The 26,841-nt window shown below is 40.8% G+C and overlaps 2 protein-coding genes across 7 annotated transcripts in view; one reads left to right on the plus strand and one right to left on the minus strand.

The window, feature by feature from the left end:
• PCDH7 (protocadherin 7) overlaps positions 1-26,841 on the minus strand; it is a 1,090,234-nt gene that overhangs the window by 429,726 nt on the left and 633,667 nt on the right. The window lies entirely within an intron of this gene.
• Positions 10,491-18,234, plus strand: LOC143973991 (uncharacterized). The gene is made up of 2 exons (XM_077474944.1): positions 10,491-14,399; positions 18,217-18,234. Exons 1-2 carry the CDS (start codon positions 10,854-10,856, stop codon positions 18,232-18,234), a joined length of 3,564 nt encoding a protein of 1,187 aa, XP_077331070.1. The 5' UTR covers positions 10,491-10,853.

A 26,841-nucleotide genomic window follows, 5' to 3' on the forward strand; every position in this document is an offset into this window, starting at 1 on the left:
CTCTTTCAACCTTTACAGCAGAAATGATTGATATAATTATAATGGAGCAGGGAAGAAGATAAGCTTCAACATCTGAATAGCTGCATTGGTGTTATCAGGAAAGTGCAATATGTTGCAGAAAAAGATGCAGCAATATCACCAAAGCCCTAGGAGATGTGCTAGTGGGAACCAAAATTGTGATGCTGATAAATAATGTAACTATGATTTTAGACTCACAGGAGTTGGTAAGCATCATGTCTCCAATGCTTTTGTCATTTTTGTTTAAAACAAACAACATGTTCATAGTGTCTCTAGACTGTTTCCCGCTCCTTGAAGTCATAGCCCAATGGTTTACTCCGTATGCACAATGGATGTGAATTTTTCTCATCATTTGCTTGCTTCCCTATCATCAAGTGTCTTGTTGTAGTGTTAAGCAGAATAAATGTCATCCTCAACCACAAATGTATAAAACGATCCACCAAAACTGTTAAATGTTAGTTGTTATCATAATGAGCCAAAATGGATAAATTGAAATATTCAGTCCACATTGATGAACAGAATGACCTCTGCTAAAGCTGCTTGTTGTCTAGCATTCACCATCTCACTGCCCTGCGGCATTCACCAATATTTTCAGTCTCCCACCCTGCTTCAGCAGCTGGCTCTTGTTTCTAAAGCCATTTTTTTATGTAATAGAGTGATGGGAGGTTAGAACCATTTTTTTTTGCTAAATTTGCCCTGTCACCATGGTCACTGGAAATTGAGAGGAAATATTCCAATGCTAAACATTTGCTCTAGGGACAATTACCTGAAAGGTTGAAACGTCCTCTCACTTCCTGTTGTGCCTATAGGGCAGAAAGTAAAGTAAAAAGCTTTCCAATGGAACACAAAAAACTTGCAGGGGTTTCAGCCATTCCCTTATATTATAAGAGTGGTTTGACCTTAGATATATTTTTAAAAAAGATGTTCCACAAAAAAACAAATTATAATAAAAATAATATTTTGAAAATTCTGCACCAAAAATATAATAAATAAATAAAAATAAATATTTATTTTTTCCCAAACAATTACAATTAGCTTCAGATAACTGGTCATCAGAACAGAAATAAGGGAGCAAGTGATAATTTGTCTTTAAAGATTAGGGATTCAAGTAGAGTTGCCATCTCATCCCTTTAAAACCAAACACATATTAACACAAGTTCGGTGGCTGATTAAGATGGTAATTCAATTCACTTAGTGCCTGCCTTACCTACATTAAATTAGCCCCAGAACCTGTCTAATTAATATATGTTTGGTTTTAAATAACTGAGATGGCAACCCTAGATTCATTGTCTGATATCATTATTCTCATTTGATGTCTTCAAATGTTCAGAAACCAGGGTCTGATATCTTTATTCTCATTTTATGCCTTCAAAGGTTCTGAAACCAGGATCTGATATCTTTATTCTCATTTTATGCCTTCAAAGGTTCAGAAACCAGGGTCTGATATCTTTATTCTCATTTTTTCATTTGGCAATTCTCTAACAGTAGGACAGGCATCCCTATTTCACTGGCCTCATACTATTTCTGGATTATTGACTCACCAAGTAGTAAAGCCAGTATAGCAATGACAGCTGTGGAGCTTGAAACTTAAAAAAAAAAAAAAAAAAACATATCCTGATTAGATCCCCTTCAAAAGTTCTGGCTGCTTGTTTTGGCAAATTAGAAGACTTCTGGCAGTTAAACTGGATTGCTGACTGGCCAGACAGAAAGTATGCTTGTCTGCTTTTATAGCCACACTAAAAAGGAAATGCAGTCAATGCATTTTGTGATGTCATAATCAAATTACAGCTCCAAAGTACTTTCCAAAGCACCGATGTTTGATGACTTATTTGAGTGGTCTTTCAAGAAGTTTCTCAATTAGAGAGAAAACTGTAGGAGGGACCACTTGTTTTTGTGGTGCAAAGAGTAGTAGCTCGGGCCCTATACACATCAAGAACCAGTCTAAGCCCTTGTACACATGGTCGGACATTTTGACAGCCAAATCCGTCGGATTTTGTCCGAAACTGTTGCATACACACAGTCAGACAAAGTTGTCAGAAAATCAGATCGTACTTAAAATGATGACGTTATTTCGTTACGACAGGACTACGTTCAGGCTAGTAGCCAATAGCTTTGGTCTAGGAATTTGATCTGAGCATGTGTGGCACTTTGTCTGATCAGAATTCTCTACACATGATCGGACAATGTCCGATCGGAGCATGTTGTCAGAAAATTTTATAGACAAGTTGGAAAACTTGGTCCGTCGGATACTCCGATGGAAACAGTCTGATGGAGCCCACACACTGTTGGATTATCCGACAACACGGTCCTATCGGACATTGTCCATCGGAATATCCGACCGTGTGTACAAGGGCTAAGGTGAAGCAAACACTGAGCACTGCAGATCAATTATAGCACCACCACCCCATAGGGGTATACATTTTCCATTTGAATTCATTATAATAGTAGACCTCTTTAAATGTGAATTATGCCTATTCATCGGAATACTGTAGTGAATATATTTGACTTTACTGTTATATGGTAGCCATGACAACTGAGCTTGGAAAGCATGGATTGATATTTCCAGGCTATAGTTTTTACATTGACCATATATGCTGTTAGAAAGCATGTAGTATATATAGAAATGGAACCTGTGGACAGTGGACTCCTTGGAGTTTAATACATATGAACACTGTGCACGTATATCTAGAGGAACAAATCTGATGCAATGCCAAACACTTTAGAAACATAGAGCATAAAATAAAGAAGGTGGTAAAGCTACCCAGCTGTGAATTCTGTGTAATGGAATGAAACCAAGGACCAGCTTAAGTTTTGTTTTCGTAGAAAAAAATGTAATTTAAATGAAAAAAAAAAATACACTTTTAAGGATAAGCAGTTGTGCTGTTGGAAAAGTTTTAGAAAGGAACAGACTGGATGTATAATTGGGAAGTCTGGATGGAATCCTGTGTTCGATCTTTGTGTGACCTTAGGTGAGTCACTTCATCTGGCAATTCATCTTGCAATGCCTGAGACGTTGCCTCAGACACCACAGATTAGATTGTGAGCCTTAGTATCCATTAATACTTTACACTGTCCCTGCTAAAAATGAATCTGCTAGCACATTACATAAATGTACAAAATAGATGTGAACAAACTTTAAAAATAACCATAAAGGCTACGCAAGCAAAAATGAAAATGGAATCAAAATTTGCCATTCTGTGTTGATAATTTTCACACAACTCTCACATATGACTTAATGACTTATTTTACGGAAGTGCTGCCAATTTCTAAGTGAAAAATTATTTAACACAACAATTTACGGAATTAAAAGAAAGCTTTTAATTTTTATGCAATTTAGAGTAATATCACCAAGTGATTGAGGCATAGCTGCTGTTGCAAAATACTAATACCACTGTTCAATGCAGGACAATGACATGCAAATTGGACAGTTATTAGTATTTTCAATTACCTATCTTATTTATTTAGGAACAGCAGTTTTAGTGAATTTAGTCACATTACCTGACAGACAGCTTTCCTGGCCAATAAGTAGATGGAGGAGGTAGAAACAGGTGGACAGGCTTGAGGACAATCAGAAAGTGCCAGTGCAGCCTGATAGGAAGGTTAAAGTGGATGTAAACCCTCACATATACCCAGTGAAGTGAACAGCCTCAGATTATACACAGATATTAAACAAATCTCCCTACATACATTTTAGGTTGCTTTCACACTGAAAGCTCCAGCTGTTAGCGCTAAAGCGAATATTTTGGCGTCGCTTTAGTGTTGTTTAAGTGTCACTTTTGCACACCTTTTTGGCCACTAGCGGGGTGCCTTTAACCCAAAAAATGGGTCAAAAAGTCTAGTTTTGCGACATTTTCAAATTGCTTTTAAGGCGATTGAAAATGCTGCACATTCATTCCAATAGGCAGGGTGTTTTGGGAGAGTTAAATACAGCACTCCCAACAGGCCCCAAAGATCCTGCTTGCAGAACAGGGCTTTTTGGAATGCCCCGCTAGCGCACTGCCCCAGTGAGAAATTAATGGGAGGCGGTTTTCAGGCGCTTAGCAGAGGCTATTTCCAATGCTAAAGTGCCTAAAAACCGCCCCATTGTGAAAGGGGTCTTACATGCATATCTTCTGTCTTCACCTTTATATACTGTTTAGAAAGTGCACTTCCTGTTACAATTTTCTTTTTCTGATTCATCTGTAGGAGTGGATTATTGCTGTACTCTGTGAGACACTGTGAGACAGCTGATTGGAGGAAAGGCACACGCCCCCTCCCCACACATAAAGAGGTTGCCTGTGAATAGTTTAGCAGTCTGCTAATCTATTTATAGCAACCTCCCCCAACACACACTTCAGGCCCCGTCTCGGAGAGCTTGTTAAAAGTTGTTGGGCTGATAAAAGAAGAATGGAGCAGGACAGAGGTATGGGATTTAGTGCTTTGAAGAGAGATAATAAAACTGCAGATATATGTGCCCAGCTCAAATTTCATGAATCGGGCTTACATCCACGTTAAGGTGGTTGCTGCACGTATTTGCCTGTACTTCATACCTGCAGCAGTTTGATCTCTAGTGACATAGGAATTAATATACTAAAGGCAAATAGGTTATTCACTTTGCAGTAGAAGTTCCCTTAGCTTAATGAATATGGTGAATTGTCAGTTTCACCTTTTACAAAGTTTTTTTTTAGAAAATAGCATAGGTATGCAGAACCGACTGACAAGTATTACAAACAGATGTGACAACTTGAGGTTGAATTCCAACATACAATGGAGTGAAAGGCAATTACAGTAAGTGAATTATTACAGTGGGTAAACTGAACCACTGTATTAAAGTAGTGTTACTTGCTAAGCTAAGGGACTATTTGCCTTTAGTAAATCAACCCTATGGCATTTTTTTGTAGTATGGTGTATGGTGGACAACAGTAGAGATTGGAAAAAATAGCAAATAAATAAACAAGGGAGACATGTGAGGGAGAAACCCAGCATTAGCCTAAAGATCATTACGTTTGAGAGTCCTGGGGCACATGTAATTTTCCCTAAGGGCTGCTGTTGTTGTGTTGTGTTCAGGTCTGGCATGGATTTTAAGGGGAACCCCGCACCAAAAAAATGGCGTGGGGGTCCCCCCTCAAAATCTATACCAGACCCTTATCCGAGCACGCAACCTGGCAGGCCGCAGGTAAAGAGGGGAGGATGAGAGAGTGCCCCCCCCCGAACCATACCAGGCCACATGCCCTCAACATTGGGAGGGTGCTTTGAGGTAGCCCAACAAAGCACCTTGTCCCCATGTTGATGAGGACAAGAGCCTCATCCCCACAACCCTGGCCGGTGGTTGTGGGGGTCTGCGGGCGGGAGGCTTATCGGAATCTGGAAGCCCCCTTTAACCAGGGGACCCCCAGATCCCGGCCTTCCCCCGTGTGAAATTGTAAGGGGGTACAAAAGTACCCCTACCATTTCACCAAAAATGTGACAAAGTGTTAAAAATGACAGGAGATAGTCTTTGGCAATTCCTTTATTAAAGTCTTCTTTCATCTTCTTTCTTCTGGTCTTCTTTTCTTTATTCATCTTCTTCTTCCTCCAATCCTCTTCTTCCTCTGATCCGCTTGTTCTTGGTCTGGTGTTCTTGTCCGGCATCTTCCTCCATGGCGTCTTTTCTTGGTTCACAGGCCGCTCTGCGTAATGGGAGGCTCCCGCTGTGTGACGCTTCTCTTCTTCTGACAGTTCTTCTTTTATAATGCAGGGCAGGGCCACCCGGTGACTCTGCCCCCCTCTGACGCACGTTACAGCTATGACAATTTGCCCAGGGGAGCCAACCTGCCACTGTATAACTGCGGTGGTTGGTCCTTAACTGGTTAATAAATACTATTTTTTTACTGCATATAATTTCATGGATTTAGTGCCCTAAAAGTCAACTCAAGGGGAATTTAGTTTGGTTGTCAACACTCATTAAACAGATCATTTAATTTTAATTGATAATATATATAGAATGTTTACATTTAGTAAATCTGCTAGTGCATCAAATATGTGTTTACTTGCAGTGAATATTACAGAAAACTACAACTATGCTGACTGAAAAGGAAAGCTGATTACTAATGACCTTATATTACAATATGACTTGTGTCACGCTTGTGTATGCTATATTATATTTTACAACCACTAGACATTAGACCATAGTTGGGATGTTGCTGCATTGCTTATACAATTCCCATAGATTTCAGGAAATGAAGCAATTGTTCTAGCAAGGGCATGTCATGATAAAAACAAACCTGGCATGACAAAACATTTGTAAGAATACTTTAAAGCTGGGGGACTCCTAGCTTCTGATTGCAACCTTTTAACAATAACTGATTCAAGAATAAGAATTTTTTTTTTTATAAAACTTTATTAGCCCAATACAATATACATTTACTGCAATCCATGCTTAATCCCAATCCATCCTAATTGTTTGATTTTTTTCTCATGCATACACAAATCCTCAAAGTTCCTGCAAAATGTCAAACTTACATGTTTTTTCCATGATCTGCTATCTAGATTTTGACACCAAATATTCAATGAAAGTAGAAAAAGAACTTCACATTTAGTTCCCTTTGAAAAATAATAAGATCTGCCAATTAAGATTTTCTTCACTCTTTGAGAGTCCATTGAATAGCTACCTCCAGATATGATATTTATGACAATTAACTCAGTTTGAAATCTTATAGTGATAATCAAATGGTGAGGAAAAACTCATCTGTCTACATCATGGAGTCAGAAAGGTTTCACTAGACAGCAGCACACTAATCAAGGGAATTGAGATTTTTAACAATGAGAACAAATTGACGGAACTGGGATCATTTCCTCGCGCTATAATTTCTTAAAGAATAATGGGAATATGTTCTAAGTAGATGACAGCACATGAGAGATTTGACAGATGGATGTTGGACCAAGGTGAAACCAATCAGGAAGGATATTTTCCCTGGCAGTTAGACAGATTTGCCTAATATTGTAAATTGTTTCTGCACAAAGGCTACTGTTGACTGCTAGATATGCTTTATGGCTTCCATTATATTATATATATATATATATATATATATATATATATATATATATATATATAAATCAGTGTATATTATTTAGTCTGTAGGAAAGTTATAGATTACACAAATTATGGTATATACTGTATAGCTGAAAATTAATCAACCCTGATGTACTGATGGCCTATCTCATTTCTTGAAGCCTGAAAACACAAGGACATTACAAATACCCCCCAAATAACCCTATTTTCACAAAGTTTGAATCGGTTGATCATTTTTCGAGTGATCCAAATGCGAATTGTTCCGAAAATGTTAGAGAATTATTAACGAAAAAAATAAATTTAACTAAACAAAACAAAACTAAACTAAACAAATTCTGAAACAAATCAACAAAACAAAATTAGTAGTAGCATAAGGAATCTATCCGCAGCTAAACAAAACATTTTTCTTCTGCTCATGTCTAAAAACAATCACCCAGTGGAACACAAATGCTAAATTCACTGTTGATTATGATGATAACGATGAATATTAACATTGATTTACTCTTGTTCCTTGGCCTTGACATATTCTTTAAAAAGTGTTCTCAGAAAACACTAATTAAGTGTAGTCAAATTTGAGAAAAATAAGGGAATGTAGTAGATATGACTGTCTCATACTGAAAAGACTGAAAAGTCTAAGTTTAAAAAAACAGAATTGCTAGATGTAAAGGGGTGGTATAGGAGATGCAGTGGAAATTATAGTATCTCAAGCAGGTGCATTTTACATCACAAGATTGCTGTCAAAAGAGACTAAAGCGGACTGTTACAGTACAGCACCAGTACAGATAATTTCTTCTGAACTGAGCTGGATGTTGGCAGTAAACACATATTTGCTGCACTAGCAGATTTACTAAATCTAAACTTTCTATAGAAATAGTATGAGTATTATAAGTTAAAGAGGAAGTAAACCCTGATGGGTTTACTTCCTCTTAGTCTCCCTGCAAAGGTAAAGCATAATGGGCTACTATGCATTGCATAGTAGCCCATTATGTGTTACTTACCTGACACAGGAGCAAGCAATGTCAACGCTGTCACCTATGGCATGGAGCGTCCATCTTCTTCCGGGTATCGCTGCTCCGGCCACTCACAGCGCCGGAGCAGCGATGACGTCACTACCACGCATGAGCACAGGAGCCGCCACTAATGGCATATTGCCGTTAGCAGCGGCATGCCCAGTGTGCCTGCATGCCGCTGTCTATGGCGCATGCGCCTTAGACAGCGGTGCCTGTCTTTTTGTAAGTATCTCCTAAACAGTGTAGGTTTAGGAGAAATTTCTTGGACCTATAGGTAAGCCTTAATCTAGTCTTACATGTAGGTCAAAGTGGTTTGTAAGGGTTTACAACCACTTTAAAACAAAATGATTTATTCAGTGAGTGTTGATGAATTAATCTACACATTTCATTTCATATTTTGGAAATATATATGTACATAGGAGAAGACATAATTGTTCATTATATATATATGCAAGCTCTGCTTCTTGATTAGTGGGGTTGCAATATGGCTGTGAACTACTAATTCTGCATGTTAAAGTGGTTGTAAGCCCCATTCATTAAATCTGACCTATGCACATATATGTAGTGTTTACTTATCTCTCTCCAAAGCTCTGAGTCCCATGTCTTTCTGCTGCTCCATTTTTTTCTATCAGCACGATAACCTCTGACAAGTTCTCTAACTTAGTAGATAAAAGCAGCTGGCAATTTATGTTGGGGAGGGTGCTTAGAGATACTGTAGATAAGCAGAGAGCTTGTCTATTCATAATACAGCTCTACACGTTTCTTTGTTCCCCTGCCTATGTGGAGGGGAGGTGTGTGCTTTTATTCCAATCATCTCACAGAGTGTATGCCCAGACTTCCCTCCCACTGCTGAATGAGGAGATTTGTAACATGATGTGCACTTTCTAAAGAGTGTAGAAAGCTGAAGACAGCAGATATACAAGTGCAACTTATGTAGGAGGATTTGTTTCATCTCTGTGTATCATCTGAGGCTTGTTCACTTCACTGGGTTTATTTGAGGGTTTACATCCACTTTAGGGCTGTAAGTTAGATGTACCTTGTCTAAAAACATACATCTTGTATGAGAATAACTGAACTCAATTCTATAATAATTAGGCAACTTGTTATAATCACATACTCATATTTACATGACTACTAGATAAAGCAAAGCTGTATTCAAATAAATTTAGGGGATAAGTAAAAAGTGTAACGATATCACGTCTGAGCCAGGATATATTGTAACTAGTTGCCATTTTGTGTGGAAAGCAGCCATGACAGTTTGGCTGACCTTAGAATAAACTTACAGAATAATCTAAACTCCCCCCTCCCTTGTCTTAGGAATTCCAAAAGCTCTTAAAATCTTCAAAGGGAAGAAAGGTTATCTTAGCAGAGAAAACAAGGCTCAAGTTGCCTGGCAGATATTCCGGCCTGTCGTAAAACTGTCACTTTCTCCATGCAGACAACCAACAGATACCCGTCGTAAATACTTCCAACCAGATAGCGTGCAAACAGATTAGTAAAGTGTTGAAACGTTAACATTTTTTATAACTTTCAAAGCCATCATAGCACAGCCATAATATGGATATATTTAGTTTCCTTGGATAATTTCTAACATTTCAAGTCCAAACACCCCTATGCCAGGTCATATGGGAAGCCACTGGGACCCCTTACTCCTCCAAGGTAACCCTGAAATGGGAAACCTGTCATGTGTGGACTCGTTTTGAAGCAAATATCATGCTGATCACTAAAATGGATATCTGCAGTCTATAAACCATAGAGAGGCAGAGATATGAATATGTATAACAAAGTGTACCTGGGACAGGGTCATGAGTGTAGACACCTCCCAGCAACCAACCCCTAAACAAGATGACCAGACGATTGGTCACTGGTCGCTGTCAACACCCCCTTTGATTTGACAGAAAAGAGGAGAGGCCAAGGCAATAGGCAGTTCTCCTTTTTACCATCCAAGAAAGAACATCTGCCAAGTTGAGAACCGATTACCTTTGCTTATCGATTGAACTCTGATCAACCCTTGGACATTAACTGCAAGTATGCTTCCTTCCCAATTCTACCTTATTTCTTTGTGGCTGTATATTGTCTTTATTTTTTGAAACATCCTTTTTCTGTAAATGTTTTATTCGCACCAACCTTGACCTTTTCATAATAAATCCTTATGTTGAAAAGTGTTAACCTTGTCTTTAAAGCTCTTGATGCAAACTATAAACAAACCTGTCTCTTAAAAGGGCGCTACTGTGATAGAGTAAGGCGCTGAGCAGACCTGTCTGTGGTGGCAGTGTGTGTTGCAGGCGCTTATTCTAATTGGTGTTGCTTAAATTACGAGTCCCCCCGGCTCTGTCTTTAAACGGGGGTGGTGGCAGTTAAAGGGTTAATTGTGTAATTAGCCCAGTGACAATCGCTCTCAGGCTGCCTGCACCTAGATGGTGGTCCCGCAAGCTGGAAAATCTTTGTGCTGGGTGCAGCTGAGTGTGGCATTGTTACGTAAGTGACAGCGTGGTGTGAGGTTGGCCGGTCCTTTGTCGCCAGTTAGCGAGGAGGGCAGGGATCTGACACCAGCGTTCGTCACATATTGGCTGGCAGCGTAGCGGGATAGTTTCGCATTAAGAGCATTCAGTGCATTGTTAGGAATTAGCTCTGCACTGAAGGAGTGTAACCTTTGTGGAAACAGTCCTTAGAGACAAGCTGGTGCACATTATTTTTTTTGTTTACTTTTTTTTTAAAAAGAGATATACAGCAACAGCTCCTTTCTACACCTTCTTCCTATCTCTGCTTTCTGTTCTATCTTTTCTGCTTGCAACATGTCTGGGGTAACAGCATATAAAAAGATGAGCAAAAATGAACTGACTGCTGAGTGCACAGAAAGAGGAATTGATGTCGGTGGCAAAAACCGTGATGGCTTGATACATGCCCTACATGAGTTTGATATCCGTGCAGACCAGAACCTGGGGGAAACTGGACCAGAAAGGGTTTCCGCTACTCCAGAGCCCAGTGGTTCAGAGGCGGCCTCACCAGATGGGCATGCAGAGACTGACACTGGACTACCACGGATTGTTACCTCCAAGTCATCGCCAGAGCAGGCCAGCATCAGATTGCCTGGAACCAGAATAGACTGTCCTCAAATGCAGGAAACACTACAACACCTCAGGGAGACGGATCCTGTGGCGTACCTGCAGTTTCTCGAGCGCCAGGCTGAGAGAGAGGAACGCAGGGCTGAGAGAGAGGCTGCAGAACGCCGGTCTGAGAGAGAGGCTGATCGTCGGCACGAACTGGAGATGGCTAGGCTCCAGCAGCAGCGACAGGTTCAGAACCTCGGATCCCTAGAGCACAGGGATGACTCTCTGCCAGTGACCCCGGCAGCCAAATTTCCAGTTATGGAAAAGGACAGTGACATTGACGTGTATCTACTGTCGTTTGAAAAAACTTGCCGTCAGTACCATCTGCCCCCAGCACAATGGGCCCGGTACCTGACGCCAGGGCTACGAGGCAAGGCCCTGGATGCTTATGTAGAACTGTCAGAAGAGCAAGGAGGTGATTATGAGGCCCTAAAGGCTGCAATCATCCAAAAGTTTCAGCTAACCCCGGAAGTGTACCGGAAGCGTTTTAGGTCCTTGCAAAAGGGGCCTGGGGACTCATACCTGGATGTGGTAAGTCGCTTACGCACCACATTCCGGCAGTGGACTAAAGGCTTGAAAGCCGATTCTTTTGAGTCCTTGGAAGATCTTATGATTGAAGATCAACTTTTGCATATCTGTCCTACAGACGTCAGACAGTTTGTGCTGGAGCGAAAGCCAACCTCTGCCAAAGCAGCAGCAGAACTGGCAGATACCTATATCCACTCTCGGGTATCTGACCATCGCAAGGCTCCTCCAAATGGCTGGAAAGGAGGGAAATCACACCTGGCAACCCCTCCTCTACCTACCAACCAAGTTCCTCAGCGGCCGGAACCTGCAGCTCCTGGAGCCAAAGCCTTTGTGACTGACAACCGCAAATGCTATAACTGTGGGAAAGGCGGACATCTCCGGACACAGTGCCCTGAGCAGAAGAAGACGACAATCCCTGGCCATCCGGCCAGCAACCCTTCTGCTGTGCTGCTCGTCGGTGGAAAACCTCCAGGAACCAATGCCAACTTGCAGCCAGTCATTGTAGGCCAACGAACTGTAACAGGCTTTCGTGACACTGGAGCCGAAGTCACTTTGGTCAGACCAGAGGTGATAGAAGAAACAGACATCATCCCAGAGAAGTACCTTTCCCTGACTGGAGTTGGGGGAACCTGTTCCCATGTACCTCGTGCCTATGTTTTCCTGGATTGGGGTGCCGGAAGTGGGATGAGAGAGGTGGGTGTCTCTGAGGAGATCCCCACTGCTGTGTTGTTGGGTTCTGATTTAGGTACCCTTGTTTCTTACTATGCCCCTGCTAAGAGCACCCAGGATGCTCCCACGGAACCTTCTGGACCTACCAAGGTACTGTTTACAGATGTTGGGGTAATATCTGGGCAACCTGTGGATGGACAGAGGGAGGGGGAGGGTGGAGTTGAAGTGCAAGGTCCTCCTTCAGAGACAGGAGAGGAGACCCCCTTGCTAGTGAAGGCACCTGATGTATGTTCCAATGTTGCTGAACTGATAAAGGTTAAATGTGATGATGATGATGACAATGATGATGATGATGATGACAATGATGACGATGATGATGATGATGATGATGATGATGTATTGCCAGTCTTGGTGGTCACTCGCAGTGCTGCAAAGGCAGCCGAGGTGCAGGCACTGATCGCAGAACAGCAGGAGGAGGTCTCGGGGCCCTCTCCCTGTTCTGACCCAGTGGACTCCACCTCTGTTGAGCCTCAGCAGCCGTCCTCGTTTGCCACAGGACTGCTGGCTGAGAGTTGTGGTCCCGCCTTTGAAACAGCACTGCAGACAGACCAAACACTAGCACAGCTCAGAAGTCTAGCTGATCGCCCCCCTGCAGAGAATGACAAACAAAAGGTCTACTGGGACAAAGGGAAACTGTATAGAGAAAGTTTGCTTGCAGAGGGGAATGAGGCTGACATAGGTGACAGACAGCTGGTGGTACCCAGTCAATATAGGGGACCGCTGCTAAAAGTGGCCCATGAGATTCCCCTCGCAGGGCACTTGGGGATCACTAAGACCAGAGGGCGGTTGGTACATAACTTTTATTGGCCCAGGATGCTTGCTGACATAGCTGACTACTGTCGGTCCTGTGTTACCTGCCAGCGAGTTGGCAAGGTAGGGGATGTCCACAGGGCCCCACTAAAACCTTTGCCTGTGGTTGACGAACCTTTTAAGAGGGTGGCAGTGGATATCGTTGGGCCTTTGGCCATCCCTAGCAGTTCAGGCAAACGTTATATCCTTACAGTTGTCAACTATGCCACGCGTTATCCAGAGGCGGTGGTTCTCTCCTGCCTCCGGACAGACAAGGTCGCTGATGCTCTGCTGGGAATCTTCACAAGAGTGGAATTCCCAGCCAAGCTCATTAGCGATCAAGGCCCTCAGTTTGTGTCTGACTTGATGCAAGCTCTCTGTCAGAAAATACAGATGACGCATATCAGGGCCAGTCCTTATCACCCACAAACCAACGGCTTGTGCGAGAGCTTCAATGGCCCTTTAAAACAAATGTTGCGCACCTTTGTGCACTCTCAGGGCAAGGACTGGAAACGATATCCGCCTCGTCTGCTGTTTGCTTACAGAGAGGTGCCTCCGGAGTCCACAGGCTTTTCGCCATTTGAACTTCTGTGCGGACGGAGGGTAAGAGGGCCCCTGAATCTAATCTGTGAGAACTGGGAGGGCAAGATTGCCGACCCAGAGGTCTCTGGTGTAGATTACGTCCTAACGTTCAGGGATAAAATGGAGACGCTGCTGGAAATTGTGCGGGAAGAACACCTGGTGCACCTGTCACAGGTCCTGGACCAACTGACAGCTGCCAATCTGACCATCAAACCCAGTAAGTGTCAGATGGCCATGACCGATGTGCAGTACTTGGGACACCGGGTGGGAGGAGGCACCCTGAAACCCGAGACAGGGAAGGTTGATGCCATCCTGGCATGGCCTACCCCCCAAACCAAAAAGCAGGTTATGTCTTTCTTGGGGACCGCTGGCTACTATAGGAAGTTTGTATGTAACTATAGTAGCCTGGCTAAACCTCTGACTGACCTAACCAAAAAGAAACTGCCCAAGGTGGTGTCTTGGACACCAGAATGTGAGCAGGCATTTCAGGCCTTGAAAGAGGCGCTGGCCCGCGCTCCTGTGCTACAGGCTCCAGACTTCACCCGCCGTTTCCTAGTGCAGACTGATGCCTCTGCCTATGGATTGAGTGCAGTCCTGAGCCAGGTGGATGATGCTGGAGAGGAGCATCCCATCCTCTACCTGAGCCGAAAGCTGCTTCCCAGGGAAGTAGCATACGCCACGATTGAAAAGGAGTGTCTTGCGATCGTGTGGGCTCTCCAGAAGTTACAAACGTACCTTTATGGACGGCACTTCACTGTGATCACAGATCACAATCCCTTGAGCTGGCTAAATCGTGTGGCTGGGGAGAATGGCAAACTACTTCGGTGGAGCTTAATTCTTCAGCAATACGATTTCACCATCCAGCATAAGAAAGGCAGCACCCATGGCAATGCTGATGGGCTGTCGCGACAAGCCGAGCCTGCAAGAGTTGGTTGCGTCAGGAGGGAAATTGTAGTTCCCTCCCATGCAACCACCTAAGGAGGGAGGTGTAACGATATCACGTCTGAGCCAGGATATATTGTAACTAGTTGCCATTTTGTGTGGAAAGCAGCCATGACAGTTTGGCTGACCTTAGAATAAACTTACAGAATAATCTAAACTCCCCCCTCCCTTGTCTTAGGAATTCCAAAAGCTCTTAAAATCTTCAAAGGGAAGAAAGGTTATCTTAGCAGAGAAAACAAGGCTCAAGTTGCCTGGCAGATATTCCGGCCTGTCGTAAAACTGTCACTTTCTCCATGCAGACAACCAACAGATACCCGTCGTAAATACTTCCAACCAGATAGCGTGCAAACAGATTAGTAAAGTGTTGAAACGTTAACATTTTTTATAACTTTCAAAGCCATCATAGCACAGCCATAATATGGATATATTTAGTTTCCTTGGATAATTTCTAACATTTCAAGTCCAAACACCCCTATGCCAGGTCATATGGGAAGCCACTGGGACCCCTTACTCCTCCAAGGTAACCCTGAAATGGGAAACCTGTCATGTGTGGACTCGTTTTGAAGCAAATATCATGCTGATCACTAAAATGGATATCTGCAGTCTATAAACCATAGAGAGGCAGAGATATGAATATGTATAACAAAGTGTACCTGGGACAGGGTCATGAGTGTAGACACCTCCCAGCAACCAACCCCTAAACAAGATGACCAGACGATTGGTCACTGGTCGCTGTCAACACCCCCTTTGATTTGACAGAAAAGAGGAGAGGCCAAGGCAATAGGCAGTTCTCCTTTTTACCATCCAAGAAAGAACATCTGCCAAGTTGAGAACCGATTACCTTTGCTTATCGATTGAACTCTGATCAACCCTTGGACATTAACTGCAAGTATGCTTCCTTCCCAATTCTACCTTATTTCTTTGTGGCTGTATATTGTCTTTATTTTTTGAAACATCCTTTTTCTGTAAATGTTTTATTCGCACCAACCTTGACCTTTTCATAATAAATCCTTATGTTGAAAAGTGTTAACCTTGTCTTTAAAGCTCTTGATGCAAACTATAAACAAACCTGTCTCTTAAAAGGGCGCTACTGTGATAGAGTAAGGCGCTGAGCAGACCTGTCTGTGGTGGCAGTGTGTGTTGCAGGCGCTTATTCTAATTGGTGTTGCTTAAATTACGAGTCCCCCCGGCTCTGTCTTTAAACGGGGGTGGTGGCAGTTAAAGGGTTAATTGTGTAATTAGCCCAGTGACAATCGCTCTCAGGCTGCCTGCACCTAGATGGTGGTCCCGCAAGCTGGAAAATCTTTGTGCTGGGTGCAGCTGAGTGTGGCATTGTTACGTAAGTGACAGCGTGGTGTGAGGTTGGCCGGTCCTTTGTCGCCAGTTAGCGAGGAGGGCAGGGATCTGACACCAGCGTTCGTCACAAAAAGCTCTATATACAGATATATATATAGATAGATAGGTAGGTGTGTATATATATATATATATATATATATATATATATATTCATTCATTCATTAATTAATAACATTTTATTAGATAGCACATTGGTCTTATAAGAAAAACATCTTTAAAAGACTGCTATTTAAATTTAAGGTTCAATAGTCAAACCACATTCAATCTAATCTTACTGATCATACAAATACATTTTTATATGGAAACTCATCAGCCCAATTAACAGTAACTGGATGACATTAAATTAAAAATACCATTGTCATTTATTGCTGCATCAGTGACCAGTCTTTGTCTGTAGTTGTTTTAATTAATAAACGCAACTCAAATTTTATGTAGAACCAAGACTAGAACATGTAGAAGACTGCGTACAGTAAATTGTCTTGATAATTGCTGGTTACTCTGTCTAATTTTAAAAACTCTCTGTGTAGCGTTAGGCAAATACGGTACATTTATATAGTGTTAAAACTCTGTCTAAACATTGAAAAATGACTAATATTGACAGGAAAATTACAAAAGCTTATCTAATCCAAACAGCAAACAATTTGTGATTGCTAGAATGTGCATTCACCAGATGCCCTCATTATTATTGCCGTACCGCAGAGACCTGATTTTACATGATCTTACCGGCAGCTTTCTGGAAGTTTCAATCCTCTGGTGGATAGTCTGATGGCACAACTTGTGTTTAGACTTGTAAATCAAATTGATGCAGTGTTTTCATGGTTATTCTAAACCTTTAACTGCTGGAGTACCTGATCTGTGCACAGATATCTTCCTGGTCGCCGGAGCCGAAATTGGTTTAACTGGGATGTTTTATAGCACAATAAAATACACAATGTGTTGTCTTGCCACTTTTGTTGTTCTAAATTGGTCTCGCCAAGATGTGTGTTACTCAGAGAGACAATATAGAACGGAACATGAAATCCGGATCAACTCACATCCTTCCACAAAAGCAGAAATATAAGGTTTTCCCTCTATTCCTCAATAATATTTCTGTGTCCTGTTTGCTGTTTCTATGTCCTAAAACTTTACAACATCTAATGCTGCTCATGTGTGTCGGGAATAACAATTTTTTCTTTGTTACATTGGTGATGATATTAGCTATTATATGAAGTGTAGTATTGCACACAGTGAGGCAGTCATAGAACCCGAGGTCCCCTCCTTAGACTCCCTTACACCTTTTAAAGTACTTTTTCCATTCCTCCTGTTATGCCACATAATGGTCCATACACGCTATCTGAAAATCGTATGGAAAATACCACTTTTCGAAGCGATTGTATGATAATCTGATCGTTAGTTAACAGCTTCCGAGAGCCGATCACGGCAGTTCATCTCATATTATCCAATGAGAGAAGCACGAAAATGTTACTTGTATGATACCAGATCATGCAATTTTTTTTTAATCAGTACAGTTGTCCTTCGAAAATACAATACAAATACAATACAACACATTACATCACTTATGAATTTTTATTCTGTCATACTAACATTTTCAGAACTTAAGTGACCTCTTCATTTTCGATACAAGACTAGAAACCTAAAAAAAACAGATGATCTGTCATACGATTTTTGGCTCGTATGTACGGGCCATTACAATACATCTGCCTAAAAGCTTTGGTAAGCTTTTTACTGCTCCCTCAACTGCCACAGTTATCTAGCAATCCCTATTAAAAAGATAAAGTGAGTTTTTGCACAGAATTTTCACAGCTGATATCTAGGGATTACTAGAGAGTTGTAACATGATAGATAGAGCAATAAATAGCTCACAACAGCCTCTATATACACAACTAAAATTGGATAAGAGAGCATGAGAAATGTCATGGGTAACTTCAAATCCATTTTCTGGGAAGATCCCCTCTAATTATGAATCCAGAAACTATGAAGTGAACAGAAAGATATTTGTGCTCCTAACTGAGATACCCCACTGAGAATAAGGACCCTGACAGGTTTCAACAACTCTATTTAAAAATTAAATTGAATTGAATTCTATTGAAATTTAATTTCATTAATGAACTGTTTATTACAGTTTGGAAATAACACATAATAAACAAATGCAATTAGTTCCTGCTGATATATGCCCACCAGAAATAGACCCAACATCGGCAAAAAGTGAACTGTAGCACAGCAGGCCTCCAGAATATGGCATAAATGTGCCATTATGTATCTATATTAGCAAAACACTGAATTTAAATACAGCACAACTGAAGTCAATTGGTTCCATAAGAACAGCTAACCAAGGCATACGTTTATAGGATCTACCAGATGAATAACACAATCACACATTTGAATGTGCCTTGAAATAAACAACACTCTTGGAACAAAAAAGCATCTTGCTTTTATATACATAAGGTTTTACATATGGCACAACTAGTCTGTGTATTATTTCAAAGAAGTCTGAAAAAAAAATCTTTATCAAAAGTAAGAAGAACATAGTAATAATAGGAGAGCAGAATCTGAAAGATAAAGTAAAATGAAAAAAGGCAGTAGTGGGTGATGTGGCAACTTAGAAGCAATCAAGTATCCCCAAGGTATCCCCAAAACCTATCACAAAATAAATAATAAAGCTATTCCTTCATTTGTTGCAGGCATTGCTATATATAGGGTGAACTGTTACAAATATCTGGTGGGATTGTCCCAAGAGCAGGTGCTTCTAGTCTACACAATGTCTGGCATCGCTATTTGCAAAGAAACCATGGAATCACATTTCCATAAAAACCTATAGGCTGAACTAAAATAGAGTCCTATCTTTTCACCTAAGGCCGCGTACACACGGGCGGACTGTATGGCCAACTTAGTCCGTCAGACAATCCGACGGACAGTCCGTCCTACTTTCGAATGAACGGACTTGACCACACACGATGAACAAACAGTCCGTTGAAAGCTTGCGCGATGACGTGTACAGCACGTACGACGGGACTAGAAATAGGACGTCCAATACACAGCAATGCAACCTACCACCGTGTAAATCCTTTCTGAGCATGCGCCATACTTAGTCCGTCCAACTAGCCTACTCACGAGCGGATTGTCCGCTGAAACCAAAGTCTGACGGACAATATTACGGAAATTCCGAAATACTTAGTCCCCCAGACTGCATGCTGAAAAAGTCCGCTGAAGCCCACACACGAGCGGACTGTCCGCTGAAATGTGTTTCGACGGACTAAGTTGGCCAGACAGTCCACCCGTGTGTACGCGGCTTAAGTTTTTACAGCAGCAAAGCAAATGATAGCAAAGTCCTAAGAAAAGTAGACTACCCCTTTCAAAGAACTGAAGCCTTGCATTAAATATTGCATGGCTTTGGAGAAAATAAAAACTATCTCTGACCAACTCCCCAAGTTCAATAAAATGTGGGCTCCTTGGATTGCACACTATTTGCCTGGGATCTATGTCTAACCCTTCCTAAGCATGTAATGTGGTCAGTGAATTTTGATCAGGCTATATCTAATCCTTCATGCCTTTCCTTCCTTCCCTCCTTCCCTCTAGCCCCAACTTTAACGGCATATTGCTAAGCTGTCTCCCTCTAGCCAACTCCCCCATCCCCAGTCTCAACTCCCCTTTCATATTGCTACATTATCTCACTCTAACCAGCAATTCCCCATCCCCAGTTACTACTATGACTGCATTGTCCTCATTAGTCCACCCCCCCCCCCCCCTAGTGTTCACCCCACCATCATTTTCTTGTATTCACTAGTTTTGGTAATTAAAACTTTGTTTACAAACCCATACACCCATTATTTTTGTGTTTTCAATGTTATTATGTGCAATACTATGTTTTTAGCTAAAATAACAAACTGTGTAACTGAAACTAAATGTATGTTTCCTACACTTCAGTTCGTGCAATAAGAAACTGCTAAAACCAATAAAAATATTAACTCAAAGAGTAAAATAAGGGTATAAAATGGGAAATAAAATTATGCTGTTTGTTCACTAAGGTTCTCTATGACCCCTTTCACACTGGGGCGTTTTTCAGGTATTTTTCAGGCGCTTTAGCGTTAAAAAAAGCACCTGTAAAGAAGCCTCACCTGCAATCCCAATGTGAAAGCCCAAGTGCTTTAAGAGCCATTTCACAATGTCAGCGCCCGACATAAAGCGCCTGAAAAATGCCCCAGTGTGAAAGGGGTCTAACAAACATCTGATGGCTTCACAGAGCAGCTGTATTTATACTGGAATTAAATTACACACAGGCGGACTCTATTTACTAATTAGATGACTTCTGGTTGTGTAATGGATGTGATCATGAGTGTTATAAGTGAAATGCCTATTTCTGGTACTCTTATAGATATAAGTGCTTATCTTTCACTATCAGCTATCAACCTTAATCATACTCATTTAATCATAATTAAGATGTCTGCCAGCTTCTCCCTTCATGTGGGACGAAACTGCAAGGGTTAAAAAGAGCAAAGTCAAAAAGAAGATTGCGCCTGTTTTTGGAACCATGAGACTACACCCAAGAGGAAGAAGGGGCTGAAAACAAGATCCTATTTTAGCTACGATAGTAGCTTTTTAGACATAACCCAGCTAAAAAGCTTATACTCCGTCACAATAATGAATATGTATAATTTGTGGTTTGTACACGCTGTCTTTTATCTAATTTTTGATTTGATAGTAAGATATCAATGTATATCAGCCGGAGTTCAGGAAATAAAAAAGAGAAGTATCTGAATACTGAACTACGTGTGTGTCAGTGTTTGACTTCAAGTGTGCACACTTTTATATTGAGGATTAGTTTGGCCAGGGGGACAGAAACAAAGGTACCGAGCTGTTCTAGTTCGGATCCAAAACAGCTGCACTAGATTTTAGTTAGGGGTATGGGAATAAATGGGGCTGAATACAAATGCACGCCACATTTTTCAGATATTTGCTTGTAAAAAAATGTGAAAACCATTTATCATTTTCCTTCCACTTCACAATTATGTGCCACTTTGTGGTGGTCTATCACATAAAATCCCAATAAAATACATTTATGTTTTTGTTTGTAAAATGACAAAATGTGGAAAGTTACAAGGGGAACGAATACTTTTTTTGCGGCAATATATATATATATATATATATATATATATATATATATATATATATATATACACAGTACATACAGTATATTTATATACATACACACCATACAAAATAAATTAGAAGGCATTGATAACTGTCTGTTTTATATCACTTTGCTGATCACTGCAAAAGCTATGTGGATTCTGGCTCATGTGACAGTCATTCACTTTAACAGGTTACCCAGGGCCAAAAGGTTAATGAAGTGATTAATGAAACTTCATGAGAAAATACTGCAGAGTGCACAGCCATCTATAATGCTTCTGCACTGCTATGACATTTATACAGATTACCATTCATTTTATGCAATAATCTATGGGTTATACTCTTCCTATAAGACCCGTCTCTATAAAATAATAATGCAGATATGTAAGATGTTTTTAGAAATCACATATCAGCTACGTAGCTATTTAAAATAAGCAACCACATAAAGAGTAGTTATTATTTCTTTTTCTTGGGACGGGGGGAATCTGAGCAATTATAATTCCTCACTTGCATGCCTCCCATCGCTTCTAGAATTGGAAGGGCATTCGAATTTTTCAAGCAACTCTTTCATCTTAAAAAAAACACCCTGCAAAGGAAGATCCTCGGCACTCACTTGTCCCACCCCTTGCACAGCTGTAGATCAATCTGCCAAATGTATTCTGTAGTGATGTAGGAGCTAATACAAAGAACTATAGTACAGATATCCAACACTCCCAATAGTGTTGGATGAGAAAAGATTCCACTGTCGTAGTAGCTCTTGAGCAAAGAATGGGCAGTGGGACAGGTAAGTATTAGAGTAACTGACTTATCTTGAAGGTTTTTTTTTTCAAAATGCTGGCAGGATTTCTTTAAAATTAACCTGTCTTGAGAAAACCTATTGTGTTATTGTTAAACCACTTTAGCCCCAGAAGTTTTACCACCCCTTCATGACCAAGCCATTTTTTGCGATATGGCACTATTACTTTAACTGACGATTGCACGGTCGTGCAACGTTGTACACAAATACAATTAATGACCTTTTTTTCCTCACAAAAAATGTTTGTTTTTTTGGGGTTTTTTTTGGTGGTATTTGATCACCTCTGCATTTTTTATTTTTTGTTCTTTAAACCAAAAAAGACCAATAATTTTGAAAAAAAAAACAATATTTTTTACTTTATGCTATAAAACACATAAAAAAATCCAAAAAATCGAATTTCTTCATCAGTTCAGGGCAATATGTATTCGACTACATATTTTTGTTAAAAAAAATACCAATAAGCGTATATTGATTGGTTTGTGAAAAAAGTTATCGCATCTACAAACTAGGGGATATTTTTATGGATTTTTTTTTTTTTTTACTAGCAATGGCAGTGATCAACAATTTTTAGCAGGACTTCAACATTGCGGTGGACAAATCGGACACCTAACTGACACTTTTGACACTTTTTGGGGACCAGATACACTAATACAGTGATCAGTGCTAAATAATAAGCACAGTAACTGTACTAATGACACTGATGGGGAATGGGTTTACATCAGGGGCGATCAAAGGGTTAAGTGTGCTCCTAGGGAGCGCTTTCTAACTGTGGTGGGAATGCTGTGACTGGAGGAAGACAAAGGTCCGTGATTCTGCTTAGCACAAACACAAGATCTCCATCTTCCTTCCCACACAGTACATGTTGTTTACATATGCACACCGCGGTTCTTCCTCTCCTGTGAATGATCGGTCAGTCTCAGCAGCCATTGTGGCCTCTGTACCCACTGATTGGCTCCCGCTGTGTCCAGAGTGCCCCAGACCCACTGCACAAAATCACATACCTGTACGTGATTTTACACAGGAGGGCTGCCCTGTTGCAGTATATATGCGTGGGGTGGTCCTTAAGTGGTTAACTTGTTTTAAAAGTGCTATTTGCCTGGCTGAAATAAATAAAATAAAAATATTTTTAGTATTGAAATTAAGAAAAACAACATGTACAAATGTCAAGGAACTAAGGGGAGTGATGACATTAGTGATTGGCTTTAGCATCCAGTACTGTCATATAGGAGGCCTTCACATGCTCCTCCATATCCAAAAGCATCAGGTAAGTTACCAGCTTCAACAAAGAAAAGAAGCAACCAGGGAGAGCTGATAAGTATCAGTGACTAGTTGTGTATTCAGGTTTCTGTTACACAGGTACTGTAACTTTTCTTTGAAGTTCAATGTGACAGTGTCTCTTTAAAGTGGTTGTAAACCTCCAAAATGAAAAATGAAGAGAGCATATCCCTTTATAGTGTGTACTGGTCTCAATCCAATGCATTAAGTGTTATTTCTGTCTTCTCAATCTTCCCTCTGGTATATGCAGGAGTCATTGCTAATAGGATATGCTGACAGCCGTCCCTTCCCCCCATCATGCAGAAGGTGATTGACAGCCTCCACTCGGGTCTCAGATTACACTCGTTAATCTATGTTGTGCAGACCCCTACCCCCTGCCTGATGGAGCTGGAAATAGCTTTTGATGTGTGTGTCTTAGATGGCTGTAGAGAACAGAGGGCTTCAGATAAGCAGGTACAATGCATGTAGGTTGATTTGTTTCATCTCTGTGTATCACCTGAGGCCAGTCACTTCACCAAGTATATATAAGGATTTACATCCACTTTAAGCCATTCAGTAACAATGAAAAAAAAAACAGGCTGTATTGCTAATGATGGCTCCAGGGGACAGTGTTGGGACTGAATTTCATTCTGTGCTCTATAGCTCTTGTTGCTATGACTATTAATTGCAGAGAAAAAAATATCAATAGCTCCAAATTCCTTCAAATCACCATTTTTCCTTTAAGCCAAAAATACTTCATGTATCTGCTTTCTGTGGAAACCTCTTCTTTAAACAAATCCAGATGTAAATTTTTAGGAGTGCTGAGAAGCTTTTAAGGACATCTCCAAAATCACCTTTAAGCCCCCATTTACACAGAATCCAACTTTGAAATTGCACAACTTCACTTGAAACTGTAGGATTTCAAAGTTGCATGTCAATGCAACTTCAGGTGCGACTTAGCTGACATCTGTTCAAATGCATGCACAGATGTCTATGCAAGTTGCACCAGAAATTGCCAAAAATGGTGCAGGAACTTCTTTTTCAAATCGGTGCGGCACCCCAAAGTTGGCGTTGCTTCGATTTGAACTGTTTCATTGCCGGCAATAGGGTGCGACTTTTCATGCAATTTTGACCTGTCAAATCACATGAAAAGTTGTTCCAGTATGAATGGGGGCTTAAATAGTTTACCAATTCTCTGGTATGCTAAAAGTACAAGTTTTATAACTTTAAATGCCAATTCTGCAGGATTCTATTTTGCAGGTGTAGTTTGTTGAGGCATGGAAATTCTATATTGCATGTTTACGGCTGACCTTGGATATGACTGTTAACAACTCTACATAAACTACAAATGAGAATGCAAATGAGTAAAACAAGGCTAATCAGAGAGGAACATATAAAAAAAAGAATGTGTTTTCTTTGTAAGTTGGTTAGAACAATATAACTTGGCTTCTTTATACAGGAACTGAAAATCTCTAATGACTGAGTATCTGCATAACGCAAGCTTTGTCAACATCTGGCGTAATGCTCAGCATTGACAGGTCGTCGTCAAGACTGACTGTCTGTCGGCGGTGTGCCAAAGGAAACAGTGACTCACTTGATTCTGATTATTGTTTGATCAGCAGCATTATATTTTGTAAGCACTTCATGTAGCACATAATAAGAACCAGTGTTCTCATTGCCATACGGCATAAGCTGCGGTTACTTATCCGGCTTTAGTTTTATGCAGGTTTTTTTTTTTCACTTCCAGAAAACGTAGCTATGTGAATAACACATAAAAGATAAGATACTTCCAATTAAGGCATCTCTCAGCAGGAATAATTATTGGCCACCATACGCTCTGCGTGTCGCCTAATATCTGTCACCGGGAGCCCCGCTGAGTTGTCAAAAGCTCTATGGAAATGACTCAGATACTAAACACTAGCGAGTGTTTGTGCCATAATAAATACACACATATGTGCACGAACATACACACCAAAGGACACACAACAATACCCTGATTTTAAGCTGTTTCACAGATCTGAGCAAGTAGTAAACTGTCTGAAAATGCAAAGATCATTGGCCAATGATGGACACCCTAATAGCGTTTGTCATTGACCACAGAATTTTCCCAAAATGTTAACAAATTTCTTAATGCCGATTCCACTCCATATGGAAGTATTATGGGAGCTCTCACTGCACGTGTGGGGGAAGGGTCTAAGCTATTGAAGCACATCTATATATTTCTCTACCCATCCATTACTGTCTGTGAGACATCTAGCCATGTATGGCCAGTCTGAGTTGAATTTTGAAAAGCGATCTCCTGATGCTTGACCACCACTTCACTCTCATATTTGGCCAAAAGGCAAGGACAGTGCAACGTATAAAAGCAATAAGACAATGCGTAGATCATAAGTACTGTGGTCTAGTTAATTTATCCATGGCTTTAAACTGCCCAGTCCCTGAATGAGATGTCAGTTTGGTTGCATTGCTTGTATTTGTATTTTGTGTTAGATATAATGCATATCTAACCAACAATCAGGCTAAGAACATTGCCAGCAACGACAGAAAATACCTGTTGATCTTGCTAGAAATGAAGTTCCCTTTTCACTTTCTGAAAAGAACGCACAAACATCCCTAACTTTATTTTTTCAATTACTAGTCCCATCAATCCACGATGTAATGGAGATGAACAATGGTAGACACGTTTAAGTCCAGCCTATGTGACAACCTCTTCCATAGGCACAGTAGAAAAATGAGTGTAGCCACAAAGGGACAGGAAGTGTGTTTCCTGGAGGACCACCAAGTGAAAATAAGGGAAAAAAGCTTTAGTACAGAAAATGAATGCAGCCACCATATTGAAGAACCAGTAAGAGCTGTGGTATATATATTCTTTACATATGCATTTTGAATAAAGGGCACTTATTCTTTCTTATATCCCAGCTCTGATCCTTTGAGCATTGGCCATGTCTGCACATTAGTTTTAAATAAGGTTCTGTGAGGACTTCCTAAGCATCTCCACCCTGTACTTAAACAAACTAAATGTCATACAGTTAAGCCCCGTACACACAGGTGGAATGTCGGTGGAATTTCCTTTTGAACCAGCTGAGATTTGGCCCGTGTGTACTGCAGCCAGTCTGATAGAAGCTGGGCAATTGACTGGCTTCTGTCGAAGGGGCATGACCAAAAAAGGTCTGCCAACCAGCTCCCGATCAGAGTGTTCCAGTTGGGGGCATCCCCCTGTCAGAACGCAAGAGAACAGCAGGGGCGATCACTGTACTAACACATAATTGTTAGTACAATGCTCCGACCTGAGCTGTCAGTTTTTTTTTCCCTTCAGCCCACTGGGTTGAACGAAAAAAAACCTAGCAGTGTGTACTAAACTTTAGGCTTCACATCTACGTTTTAAGAGTGCAGCATAGAGTTATGAACGTTATTTTACTTGACAGGTTTATTTAGGGAAGTACATTTTGTTTAAAATGATAGTTTTCCCATCATAGCTTTGCTGTAATGCATTCTTCTGTATCAGTTCAAGCTATTTGTTAATTAATCATATTAACTTTGAAATGTCTATGAGTTTGTATAAAGCCATTG

The sequence above is a fragment of the Lithobates pipiens genome, unplaced genomic scaffold, assembly GCF_037356315.1.
Source record: "Lithobates pipiens isolate NorthernLeopardFrog02 unplaced genomic scaffold, aLitPip1_a1.2 Scaffold_13, whole genome shotgun sequence".
In the NCBI taxonomy this organism is placed as follows: Eukaryota; Metazoa; Chordata; class Amphibia; order Anura; family Ranidae; genus Lithobates; species Lithobates pipiens.